The sequence below is a fragment of the Ceratotherium simum genome, chromosome 1 (genome assembly GCF_057802395.1).
Source record: "Ceratotherium simum simum isolate JZ-2026a chromosome 1, ASM5780239v1, whole genome shotgun sequence".
Taxonomy (NCBI): Eukaryota; Metazoa; Chordata; class Mammalia; order Perissodactyla; family Rhinocerotidae; genus Ceratotherium; species Ceratotherium simum.
This window is the reverse complement of record NC_141900.1, coordinates 2,327,607-2,341,052: the sequence shown is the minus strand read 5'-3', so window position 1 is coordinate 2,341,052 and position 13,446 is coordinate 2,327,607. Positions and strand designations below refer to the sequence as shown.

The 13,446-nt window shown below is 57.5% G+C and overlaps 1 protein-coding gene across 5 annotated transcripts in view; it reads right to left on the bottom strand.

Moving 5' to 3' along the window:
• ADCY1 (adenylate cyclase 1) overlaps positions 1–13,446 on the bottom strand; it is a 156,137-nt gene that overhangs the window by 67,255 nt on the left and 75,436 nt on the right. For 4 of the 5 annotated variants that reach the window (XM_087430283.1, XM_087430324.1, XM_087430348.1 and 1 more), the window contains 3 exons: positions 9,299–9,457; positions 4,817–4,958; positions 2,828–2,983 (listed from right to left, as the gene is read on the bottom strand). In XM_087430283.1, coding sequence (XP_087286409.1) covers positions 2,828–2,983; positions 4,817–4,958; positions 9,299–9,457 — 457 coding nt within the window. The remainder of the gene's footprint in view (positions 1–2,827; positions 2,984–4,816; positions 4,959–9,298; positions 9,458–13,446) is intronic. The other variant, XM_087430309.1, reaches the window with a different exon arrangement.

The window sequence follows — 13,446 nt, the reverse complement described above, 5'->3', positions numbered from 1 at the left end:
AGATGAGGACGAAGCCCAGGGACATCAGGGCTCCATACTCCCCAGGGACGTGGGAGGACACCGGTGGTGAGGAATCCAGTGGCAACTCCAGAGGCAGGTGTGAAAGGAGAGAGGGAAGGCCCTGCAGCCCAGAGGCGGTGCAGGATGAGGGGATGGGGCAGGCAGGGCTCCTGCAGGTTCCTGGGGCACCATGGTCAGGAGGGGGCTGCTGGCGGCCAGAGAAGGTGGCCAGTGAGCCCAGGTGTGTGATTCCTCCTGAACCTAAGGAGCCGCTGTAGAGGGACTGCTGGTGCTCTGAGGTCTGAGTGGGGATGGTCCCTGGGCCCACACGGCTCGAGGTTGCTCCTCCCCGCGAGTGAGACATGACACTAACTGTGTGGGCTCCTCAAGTGCAGTCGGAATCCAGGAGTCACAGGTTTCTCTCCCAAGTCAGCTCGTCTGCCCAGGACACTGTCTGGGCTCCTAGGTCTTCTTCAGCCGGCCCCTGGGCAATGACCAGGAATGACCCCGCTCCCTCCCTCTCCCTACCCGCTCCTCTCTCTGCAGAGCCCTGGGGGACATCAGTCCCTGCCTCCCACCCCAAAACAGCTCTGCATGGTCCCGCCTTCATCTAAAACTTTGATTTTTTGTTCACTGTGGATTCTTTCAGATTAAATTTGATTGTTAAAAACATTGCATCAAGTATCATTTATCCTGATACTTAGTTTGGGGCACACACTTAAATTGCGAGCCCAAAGTGGGCACCTCGCTCTGCCCCCCAGCCCCAGCGCATTGATTTGAGTCTGGGGGCGGGCACAGCGGGAAGAAGAGAGCAAATAAATGAGTTTCTGCTGGGCAACACAGCAAACAAGAGGGCCTGCAAACTCCCCCGTTACAAATTTTGGATAAATGTACTAACACACACACCTCAAAACACACAAGTGAGCTGGCCAGAAAGTGAGGAAAATGACCAGACGCCAGAAACATCAGGAAGGTGGGAATCCAGGCCGGGAAGCTGATGTGCGGCTGCCCCGGGCCGCTGCAGTCTGAGGAGACCCAGTTTCTAAAGCGCTTTGTCTCCATGGGGCAATCCCAGGAAACCAGGGCCAGCGAGGTGGGCAGTGAGCTGCAAGCCCTCGACTGAGGCCCCAGGTCCCGAGAGGCTCCATCAGCAAACATCGAGCTGGGAAGACCGTGCAGTGGGGGACGGTGAAGAAGCTGACCTGCCTGCAACCCAGCTCTGCACCAAGGGCCCAGGGAATGCGTGTGGAGACACCTGCCGCCTGGGGCCAGCGTTCACACTACCTGGAACATCTAAAAGCCACGAGCCAAGCATTTAGTGTAAATCCCCATGGGTGCCATTCTTCTCAATGGAATTTACCATCCATAGAGCTCTTCAGGAATTTCCAGATGAAGTTCTCACAAATACGAGCTCACATCCAAAACCACAAAACATCCTGGAGGCAATAAGCCACCAAGAGTGAGAGTCAGCAGAATTTTGCTTCTTCCTGAAAAGCCTCTAAAACTTCAGTGATGAAATTCCTTTTTTTTTTTTTTTTTTTGTGAGGGAGATCAGCCCTGAGCTAACATCTGTGCTAATCCTCCTCTTTTTGCTGAGGAAGACCGGCTCTGAGCTAACATCTATTGCCAATATTCCTCCTTTTTTTCTTCCCCAAAGCCCCAATAGATAGTTGTATGTCGTAGTTGCACATCCTTCCAGCTGCTGCATGTGGTATGCGGCCTCAGCATGGCCAGAGAAGCGGCTCATCGGTGAGCGCCCAGGATCCGAACCCGGGCCACCAGCAGCAGAGTGCGCGCACCCAACCGCTAAGCCACCGGGCCAGCCCCTGAAATTCCTTTTAAAGGCACAAAACCCACAAAGGCAGAGAAAACAAGAGTGGAGAAGACAGCAAGGCAGACTCAGGACACAGGAAATTGGTCACTGACAGAGGCGACCCAAGAACGCTGGTGGTGGAGAAAGCGAGAATGTTCAGGAGGGGCAGTCGTGGGTGGCAGCAGGAACAGAGGGCCAAGGACATGACACCATGGGGAGGACACTCAAAGCTGCTTAGGAAGTGGTGAAGCGCCAGACTTCACCCCAGGCTCCCAGGACACAGCCCTCCTGCCCCAGAGGACTGGAGGTCTTCCCTGGATGGGATTGGGGTCTCTGGCCCAGGATTACAGACACAAGGCCTGTGTGACTGAAGAGATGCTGCGGACCCTCCCATAGTGCTCCCCTCACTCATCTCCACACGTTCACCCAGGCCCCCGCATGACCCCAGCAGAAGACCAGAAGATTTGAAGGTGACTCTAACCAACCCAAAAAGGTCAAAAATCCCGCATCCAGGCCACCCTGCAGGAACACCCACAGAGGAAGCCTCAGTCAAGTGCTGGTGGCTGTGCTCCATCAACTAGAGGGACTCAACCAAGCAGCAGGGGCCGCTGATACGAGAGACACGAGGCCGGAGATGCTCCAGCTCCCCACACTCCCCAGCTCCCCACGGAGGGGAAGGGCAAGCCTGGGGTGAAGATATGCCCAAGGCTGCAGGCAGGCTGGACAGAGGCAGGCCTGAGGCTGCAGAACACCCGAGCGCGTGAATCTCCTGAGGGCAGACTCAGACAACGCCAGGGGAATCTTAGTGTGAACTGACCAACAAATACAGCAATGCCAAGTGACCAAAAAAATGCAAGATGATAAAAGGATTTTTGAAGGAAAGCAAAGCAGCCCAGCTCAGAACAGCATTTACAAGATTACGACAGGTGAGGGGTGAGGGCTGATGTCGCCAAACCGAAACAGGACTGCATTCAGAGGGCGGACGGGACTCAGAGTCGCAAGCGGCCGTCCTACCTTGTCGTCATCCTCGCAGGTCATGACGTTGGAGAAGGGGATCTCGGCCTTGAACATCTTCCGGCAGTGCATGAGCTGCACCAGCAGGTAGCACACGGTCTTGAACTTCATCCTCTTGGCCGGCTTTATGTCTGAGAGAATCAGCCCTGGAAATATCTGTGCAGACACGCGGCAAAGAGAAAGGCTGTGAGTGGCACATCCTGCCTCTCGGGCGGGGAGCATGAATGTGACAGGGACAGGGAGGTCACAAGCCCGTTTGCTCAAGGCCTACTACGCGCCAGGCGTTGGGGATGTGCTGGGAGTCAGCAGTGAACAGAACTGGCAACCTGGTTCCAAAACGCTCGGCTCTCAACTGCACCCACCACCTCTGAACCAGAGCGAGGCACTCGATTCCTGGGGCGCAGCAGAGGGAAGGTTTAGGGGCCAGGTCGGGGAGAGATCCCGGGGCCCTGAATGTTACCTGGCTGGGTCAGTGCTTGGCTGTTGAATATCACCCACTGGCACCCAGGAGACCCTCCTGCAGACCTCTCACCTCTGTCTTCAGTGGCTCCTACAAATACACTCAAATCTCCTCGACTCCTTAAAACCCTGAGATGCCCCTGCTGCCTTTTGCCTTTTTCTCTCCCTCTCATCCCAACTTTCTCCAAGGGGGCTGCTTGGTGTACCCACCTCCTCACTCTCGCTTGCCCTCTAACTGTGACCACGCCTGATGCCATTGTTTGAGTCTGCATGCAGACCAGGCCACATCCACGCAGGGCACAGAGGCTGGTTCCCCTGGATCAGATCCTCCTGGGTCCCTGCAGCTGGCAGGCCTCCCTCCTCAGGCCCTGCCCTGTGCTCCCATGTTCCTCACCTCTCACCTGGCCCTCCCCCACGCCATGCCGACACCTGCACTTCTCCCGCACACTCACCCCCCTTCTTCGGGAGTCAGCTCACCATGCCCAGCCTGAGCCACTCCCACCTACGTCACCCAAAGCACAAGGAGATTGCCGTACCCCAGGGCCTGGAGAGCCTGGGCCAATGGACACACCAGGACAGTGAACCTCAGAGCTCTCCCTCATATCCGACCTGCTTGTGTCCTGAAGGAGTACTGGGGCCAGCTGGGTCTCTGCCCCTCACCTGAGCCCCGCACCCCTCACCTGAGCCCCGCGCCCCTCACCTGTGCCCTGCACCCCTCACCTGAGCTCTGCGTCCCTCACCTGAGCCCTGCACCCCTCACCTGTGCCCTGCGCCCCTCACCTGAGCCCTGTGCCCCTCACTTGTGCCCTGTGCCCCTCACCTGAGCCCTGTGCCCATCTGAGCCCTGTACCCCTCACCTGAGTCCTGTGCCCATCTGAGCCCTGCGCCCCTCACCTGAGACCTGTGCCCCTCACCTGTGTCCTGTGCCCCTACCTGTGCCCTGTGGCCATCTGAGCCCTGCGCTCCTCACCTGAGACTTGTGCCCCTCACCTGTGTCCTGCACCCCTCACCTGAGCCCTGTGGCCATCTGAGCCCTCCACCCCTCACCAGTACCCCGCACCCCTCACCTGAGCCCTTCACCCTTCACCTGTGCTCTGCGCCCCTCACCTGCGCCCCAGAAGCAGCTCGGTCATCCTCGATCATGTCCAGATCATCTTTCCTGGGCAGAGTGACCTCGAGTGCCCTACATACGATGGTCACAGCCCTCTTGTGTGCACAACACCCCTCAGTCCATCCACAGCACACCCCTATCCCCAACCCCTGCAATGGAGGCAGTGAAGGCCTGGGAGGTGCCGGAGGACGCAGGATGGCCCTGCCGCTGAGGACCCCAGGGCTCAGACTCTGAGTTCCAGGCCCCTCCCCTTGCCAACTGCCTTTCCTGACATGCACAAAAGGCCAGGCCCAGGGCAGAGGGTAATGGGGACACCCTCCCCTGCGCAGACCTCGAGGCCTGGAGAAGCAGTGATCTGAGGAGGGGGCAGGACCATTAGTCTTTGAGAAGGCTCTACATAGGGCGGGCCTGGTACCTACCTTCCGCCGATGCGATGGCACAATAAAAAAGGTCTCGATGTTGTGAGTTTTCAGAAAACTGTTCCTCTCGTGTCCATGACCTGGCTCCACCTCGTAGTCACCATTCAAGCACGCCAGGGTTGTCTTCGTGATATGAACCTTCCTGCACAAGAGGAGGCAGAGGTTTGGAACGGAGCAGTGATCGACCGCTGCTGCTCAGAGTCAAGGCGGGCCCGCCTGTGAGGCCTGAGGCCCGAGGCCCTGTGGGGTCATGGCAAATGCGTCCCATCGCCATCGCAAGCTCCAAGAGGAACATCCAGGTTCCCTGTGTCATATGCACAGTCACCAGGAAAGAAGAGGGTGGGGCAGAGGCAGGGGAGGGACCCCAGCAGAGAGGGGAAGTGTGTAAAGGGGGGCTGAGAGCAGGGATAGGGTGTAGGGGGTTTACGGCCAGAGGCGAGGGAGAAACCAGGGCCCCTTCCCAAACAGTCTTAGGGTGGGCAGGGCAGGTGGGAACAGCACCACGGGAGTGGAGGGGTAGGCGCAGTGCTCACGCTCGCCCAAGTGAGTTTCTTGGTGAGAGGAAGAGGAGCCCTCAGTGCAAGCTGAGCAGAAAAGGCAAGACTGAAAATGCACAGCAGCCCCTCCCCAACCCAGACACAGCCTGAGCTTCCGCTCCCGACAAAGCCCTGAGCACTCGCGTCTTCGGGCACAAAGCAAATGGCCCAGCAAGCAAACCCTCCCCTGAAGCCCGGAGTCCTCACAGTACCGCACAAGTTCCTAGATTCCTTGCAAGCAACACAGGGCATCTATGCAAGAGTGAGCGTCCCCCCACTGCTGGCCCCAGAACACCCAGGACAGTCACCCGCCAGCCTGGTCCTGAACTGCAAAGGGATGCCTGGGCACCAACAATCCCTAGAAATGCATGCGCACCCACTCACGCATTCACTGGTCCTTCATTCACTCATTCATTCAATAATGGAGACAGACAATGCAGCCCTGTCGCTGAGCTGAGGGGCCAGCGGGGAGAAACAAATGTTATCAACTGCTCTCAGCGCAGAGCGTTCCCAGCTCTGGAACAGAGAAGGGTCTCCGTGCAGGTGCCCTAGAAGCACATGGTAGGATGGACGACACGCAGGGTCCTAGCCAGGGTGTGGGCTGTGGGAGAAATCAGAGGCCTGGAGGCCCTGAGCGGCAAGGCCACTAAGGGAGACAGAGCCGCCTTCACTAGCAAGTGCACCTGTCACTCACGCTGGACGATCGCTCGCCTGACATCACGAAGGAGCCACGTGAGCTCCTTCCCTGGAGATGCAGAATGGGGGTCCCCAATGTCCGGCATCTCTAAGGCCTGCGGGACCAGAGGCCCAGTCATGCATGAGACTGTCCTAAGATGGCAGGGCCGAGGGAATGCGGGGCCCAGGGCAGGTGGTCCCTGCCACATCCTGGAGCTGAGTGAGAGATGCAGATGACTCAACTGTGGTTCCCCTGGGGCTCTGGGGCAAGGGGCAGTGTGCTCAGGACCCAATGTTGCTTGCTTCGAGGCAGCCTGGAACATGCACCCAGAACATCAATTTTGGGAAGAGATGACACCACTAGGCAGAATTTTTTAAAGGATCATTTCTAGACCAGGAGCTGTGTGTGCTCCAAGGCAACAGAGCAGTCTATGTGTGGCCTCCCGCCAGCCATGAAGCTGGAGATCACCAGTGCAAGGAGCAGACAGGTGTTCCACCCCTCCCTGACCTTGGCCTCTCCAAGGCAACCACTCAGGGCATACAGCCTTGGGAAGGAGCCCAGGAACCAAGCCGTAGGGGTCCCGGCATGAAATGTTGGGGGAAAGACATTCAATGATTCATTCCTCCCATCCATCCATCCATCCATCCATCCATCCATCCATCCGTGCATCCTCCCATCCATCCATCTGTCCATCTGTCCATTCATTTGTCTGTCTGGCCACACTCTCTGAATGCCCAGTGAGTAGAAGGTAAATGTCTGCTGAATGGATGGATGAGTGGATGGATGGATGGATGAAGAAAGCAAAAGAAGGAATCAAATTACGAATAATACAAGAAAGATGGGACCTAAAGAGAGGAAATGCAGCGACGCCCCAGGGTGAGAACCATCTCCAGGAGCCCAGGAGTCTCAGGAGGTTACCGAGAAAGCCCCATCACCCTCCCACAGACAGGGCAGGACCCCGAGGGGTGCACACACCACACCACAGGCACCAGGCCCCGAGAGGCACTGGGTAGGGCTGGCCGGCAGCTCCTGGTCCCCACTCACCAAGCAGCTTTCTTTTCTGGGGACCCCTCCCCGGCCCGGCCTCCTCCCGTTCCTGACTCTTCCCTGCCCTCCTCTGCAGAAAGCCCCTGGAGAGAGCTGCAACACTCTGCCCCCTGGGCAGCCACACCTCTGCCCTCCCTGTGCCCTGAACCTTCTGCTGAGGCCTCCATTGGCTGCATGTGCCCTGATCCGGTGTCCAGTCCTCCTCTTGCTCAACGAGTAGCAGCTCTGGACACAGCCCGCCCCCTCCTCCCCTCAGCACACTCCACCTGGCTGCCGGAACAGCCCCCCTCACTCTTCTTTCTGCCTCCCTGCTCCCCTTCTTTTAGGAACTCGGAGTTGGGGGCCAGGCATGGGCTTTCATCACCTTCTCTCCTTCTTGTGGGTTGGCATCAAGTCTTGGGATTTCAGTGTCCCCAAGTGCCTGTGACCCCCAGACTCAACCTCCAGCTGAGACCCCTGCCTAGCCCCTAATCGACCTCTCACCCCAGCGCCAGGGGAGACCCGGAGTGACAGGAGAAAATGAACCCCTGTCCCTGTCTTCCAAGTTCCGCATGGTGCTCGCCGTGGTCCCCCAAGAACAAGAACTCCACAGGGGCCTGGGGCTCTGTCTGCTCCCCATCGATGTGCACACATCAGGCGCTCTGCAAACATTATGCTATAGGTTGGCCGTATTTCTTTGGGAGGAGATATCTCAGAGAGGGGGAGTGGAGGAGGGGAGGGGGGAAGGAAGGAGTAGGAGAGAGGGGCAGGGAGGATGAGGCCCCTCTTCAAGTTGCCCACCAGCACTGTGTCTGACCCGTGGAGTAAGGAGAGGAAGGTGACAGGTCAGCAGGGAGTCGGGAGGAGGCTCTGGCCAGGTGCAGGAGCCCAGAGAAGGGCCCCTGACAGTGGCATTTGTGCTTGTTCTAAAACATAGAGCTGCCCAGGGCAGGTGTAATGTGTAGGACGGCAGTGGGCAGCTCACGCCACCATCTGGCCTGGCTAAGGGTCTGGACTTGGTGAGGGGACAGCAGGGGCTGCAGGAGGGCTGGAGGGAAGGGGGTGTGGGGGGAAGGTCGGTGGCAGTGAGGTCCACCCGGAGGGAGGTGCTCAGAGGCAGCCTGGGTCACAGAAGACAATGAGGGGGGTCTTTGAGCTTGCTTAGAAATGCCATGGCTTCGTCCTGTGGCCTGCTCAGCCATGGCTTTGAGGAAGGTTGCCAGCACACGTCTCTGCCCCCACCTCCCTCTCTTCATTCGTTGGTTTCTAAGTTCCGTGCTTGCTATTTCCGCGTGCCCTGTAAATCTTCCTGTTGTGTGATTTCGCAGCCGCTCCCCCGAGCGAGCAGCCTGTGGAAGACCGGCGGCCCATGCCACACGCAGGGCCTCAGTACAGGGAAAGCTGCCACCTGCTCCAACCACCTCCCTGGGGTGGGCCAGGAGGGAGGGGAAGACGCGGCCCGGAGGACGCCAGGCCTCCAGGGTGAGAGCGGGATCCTGAGGGGCAGGAGAGGGCAGGCAGCAGCGAGGGTCAGAGGTTCGCCCTGAGGTCCACACAGCGCGTGCAGAAGCAGACACAGCTGTGCGGGCCTATAAGGCTCAACTCCAGCTCTGGGAACCACAGCCGGTCCTTGCAGGCATGTGCGCCAAGCCCTCCATAGGAGGATCACGGGACGGCGGGATCACGTCGCTCTCCTGCCACCCACCGCTAGGGGAGGAGGGGAAAACTCCCATCCATTCTCCAGTTAGTTTTTTATAGACTATTGCGCCTTCGCTTTGTGGAAGGGTTTGAAGAAAAATGAGACCAGAGGAGGAGACTGTAATTGGAAGGCATTTGAAGTGCAAGAACCAATGGAAACGCATCCCCTTTCTAGAAGGAACTCTGTAACTTCCCTAGTGGGGCTCTAAAGCCACAGCACTGTGCATGTGTAAGTCTGAGAAAATGAAAAGAAAGAAAGCAAAATGAGACGCCACAGTCAGCACTTAGGACGGCCTGAGCCCCCGGCCGACGTCCGCTGCATTCGGTCTTCAGTTCAGTGCCGGCTTTCTTTAGGGTGCACAGAGGCTCAGAGCTGGGAGGGGCTAGGCACCAGAGCCAGCCAAGCACAAATCCCTCCCATGCTGGCAGCGGGCTGAGATAGGATGGGCCTCCCCCTCATTGGGGTCCCCACGTGGAGGGTCAAATGGAATCCCACGCACCTACCCTCAGTGCCCAGGATGGGGTCCCCACCTCGCCCCGACTTACCCCGGCAGGCCGGCGGCCTCCATGACATTGGCCAGGGTCACATCGTTGGACCACACGTCATACTGCCACTTGCGCAGGCCCAGGACCCCGCAGAGGACCCTGCCAGTGTGCAGCCCCACACGCATGTTCAGGTCCACCTCAGTGGCCTCGGCCACAGACCTGCAACACACAGGCACATAGTGTGGGCCGGGGCCCCGTTGTCCACTCCCACAAAGCCATGAGTGCCGGGGGAGCCGGGCCCTGCACCATCCCTGCTGCAGGGTCTTTCGAGGTGCCAAAATGAGCAGGAGTTGGGGGTCTCCTGACCTAGTCAGCCTGACCCCCAAGCTGTGGCCCCAGGTGGGCAGGGGCCGCTCCAGGCCAGGTCCTCCAGCTCCCCAGCCATTGGGCATCTCACACAGTGGTGAACCTCCCCTCACTCCCTCCCCACCTAGGGCAGCCGCCAAAGGGAAATGAGCCTGGGATCCCAAACCCAGGACCCCCATCCTGCTCTGTGTCCCACTGACCCAGTCAGGACAGCTCATGCAGGCTTGGTGGCCAGAGGCCAGCGTGATTACCCACCAGGAACACCTGACAGTCTCCACAGCCTAGAAGCCCTGGGAACAGTCAGGGTTTGACCCCAAGCTCCATGACTGGGAGAATGGGCTCCACACCTGGCCTGCGGGAGGCCTGTGGCCTGGCCCGAACAACGGGCAGGCTTTATGGGATGTAAATTATGCTTCAGTCAACTCGTGGGAAAAAATAAGACAAAACGTGTGGACACTGAAATCAGACTAAGGGCCCAGGTGCACACACTCCACCTTCCCTGCCCGTGAGTCCCTAAGTCGCTCGTGTCTCTAAGCTCCAGCCCCTGGCAGACAGCGTGAGTCCCTAAGGCTGCTGCAGGCCGGCCCTCGGAGGTGGTGGCAGCGTTGCCGGAAACGCTGAGCAATGCAATCCAGGGTGGCTTTAAATGCTCCTTGGATAAGGAGATTCCCTGCAGTCGTGTAGGTGGCGCACTCAGAAGTCCTCTCAGTGGCCCACGCAGGCGCCGTGCACAGTTTCTCCAACTCTATGATGCTCACACTAACGTCAATGCAGGAGGTGCATGATGCACCTGCGATGGCACGGTCAGAGCAGAAGGAACCCACGGTGGCCCCCGTACGTGGTGAGGCCCTCTGATGCTATTTTTCTGTATTTTCTACATTTCCCCAAAGGGCAGAAATTATTTTATTAAAAACAACTCTCAAGCCTGTTGTTGAGGAAGCAATATCAGGCCTGTTTGGTGTGCTCCAAGGGCCAGAAGCGTAGGGAGGCTGTGCAGGAGGGGAGAGGGGTCAGCCATAGCACCCTGGCCCTTCCCCAGGCTGGGCCTGACTAGGTGGCCCCGGTTGGCAAGTGTGTCAGACAGGCCTCCCTCCATCAGGGGCAAAGCTCCACCCCAAGAAGGGCCGGGAGGCTGAGCCAAGGCTCAGGGACATGGCAGCCCCGTGATTAGGCCATCCGTCGTGAGAGGGAAGGGAGACAACAGGTGCACAGGCCACACCACCCCAACCCTCAGGCTGCCCTGCAGAGACAACCCACCGTCAGCCCCCTCCCTGCAGCAGGCGCCCTGCGGCCCACCACATCTAGACCCCCACACCCAATACAGCAGGCACTCCGAGCCTATGAGCTCACGGCAAAATCTCACTCCTGCTCCAAGACTTGGGGTTGATTCATGTGCCCCCACCTTGTTCCAAATACGATGTAGGCCCAGCCCCAGTGCTGCCTCCTGGAAGCTCTCCCAGATTCTTCACCACAGTAAATCCACTCACGCCCACCACAGCCCTTGTCACTCTGGTCCTGGCAGGACAGCTGGGTCAGAGTCCCCCAGAGGAGACTGCTCCGTGCCACGCCCTGACCGCTGGGCCAGTCTCCACATGGCCATGTGCCAGGCTGACCCACATTGACCAGAGACTTGGTGGTGTCCCAGGCTCCTTAAAAAATCTTAATTAAAAAGAGTTAAGGAAGACAAGGGGCTTCACATCACAATGAAATAAGGAGATTTGGACTCTTTCATCTGGAACATAATGAATATGACAAGGACATGACTTAAGTCAACGACATCACAGAGGGCTGGGGAGAAGAATGGAAGAGAAAGAAAGTCCTAAAGCTGGGGCTTGGCAAGCCTCAGACAGGTCAAAGAGACCATTCTGTCCAGCAGGAGAGATGACAGAGCCAGGATTCCCACAAGAAGGGCAAGGCCGAAAGAGCCTATAATAGATCCCACGATTCTGAAAACTATCCGGTGATAACTTGATAGTGGGTTAATGATGCACAACACGTTTATGGTGATCCTGATTTAGCCATCACTATAACCGGGGCGACAGCGTTAGAAAAGGGACCACTTGTACCCGAGCACACCACGGGCCGGGCCCCACAAGCTCCAGCCCCCTGACCCTCCCTAACACACACTGGGCTGCAGGTCTCAGTGCGAATGTCTGGTCCTCGGATCAAGGATTGGAGGCAGCGGCTAGGAGAAGGATGGGGTAGGGGACAATGAGCAGGGACGGAGGACAGAGCATCGGGAGGAGCCCAGCAGAGGCGGAGCAACCACTGAGAGAAATGAGGGTTTCTGAGGAAGTCCCATCCAGCCTGGCGACTTGGACCACGATGACCTCTGCCCTCTCCAAGCCTCAGTTTCCCTATATGTCATCCTGGGTAGGGCTGAATGAGCCCTGACAAACTCTGGAAGAGTTCAAACCCTACCCTGGTGCACCTCGATGCTCAAGGGAGCCAGCCAACATCCTGCTCTTTCCACCAGGTGTGAAACACCAACCGAGGCTCCACGAGGAAACAGACAGGAGAGCCAACTGCGTCAAACCTGCTCAGCCCCCACTGCCCTCCACCTCGCTCCACACCCCTTCCAGGAGCCTCGTCACTGAGCCCTCCGGATGCCCCATTTGTCAGTAATAGCACGAGATGTGTGAGGCTCGCTGGACCCACCCGCCTGCGAGGATGGCGTCTGCCTTCTGCCCAGCTTGGCTTCACCACAACTTTCATTTGCAGACTGCCCGTCCGGTTCCTGCCGGGGCTTCCCACCAGCCAAGCCACCCCCATGCCCTCAAGCGGCTCCACTCAAACCCCTCCTGGCCCGTCCTCTAAACAGGAGCAGCTCTGCCCATCACTGTCCACTTCAGCCACGGGAGGGCCTGTCCCCCAAAACCACAGCACACGAGGGCCCCGCAAACATGCCGAGACACTGCCTCCCCACCAAGCCTCACCGGCCTGAGTACAAGAGGCCAGAGCCTAGAATCAGACACATCCTAGGGTGTTTAGCTTTGCTAACCTCAGAAGTTCACGTGCCACAGATTTACAATAAAGGTTATCTGGAAGTTTGACTGTGGACATATCTTTAATACCTATTTAGTTTTATACATTTTGAATGTATTTTCTTTCAATTTTAACTTTTTTTCAGTCATTTGCCAATCTCCAGTTACACATACTGAAACAAGAAAACCAAAGTTAAAAAAAAATTTTTTTTTTTTCAAAATTCACAAAAGGAAATGAGTATGGGGAAATGCAAATAAGCAAACCTACAAATGGTGTTTGTGTGCATTTTCAGCATTCCTACTTCTGTAGTCATGAAAGGGCAAAGGGCTCGGGGCCTTCTGGGACCCATGTCCACCCTCCTCCAGCAGGCTGTCCGGTTCCCGGAGTGCAGCACCCCGGCCAGCCTCCAACCAAACCCTGAAGCCCAGAACATTCTCTGCCAATATGCTCCATCTGTCATCTCTTTCAGCACGTTCTGCCTCAAATATCTCAATTCTGGTACCTGTGGATGTGCAGTTAACTGGACAGGCCCTTCTAAATAAATCGTGCATCAAAACTGTTCTCACCGAGCAGCATTTGCCAAGAACAGAGAAAACGGGAGGGGGCTGGGCCTCCAGAACCATCAGAAATGACTCCTCTCACTCAACCATCCCTTCTCATTCGACCTCTAGGCTTGGGCCGCCCCAGCCTGCGTAGACTGGGGTCTACCAATGACCACAGCACACGGAGGGTCAGGGAAGGAAGAGCACATGCCATTTACTTCTCCTTAATTCAAGAGAGTAAACCAAAAACACCCAGGCCACCGGCAGAGCCACTTCTAGACCAAGTCTATTTAGCAAAATGGCGCCTCGCATGCT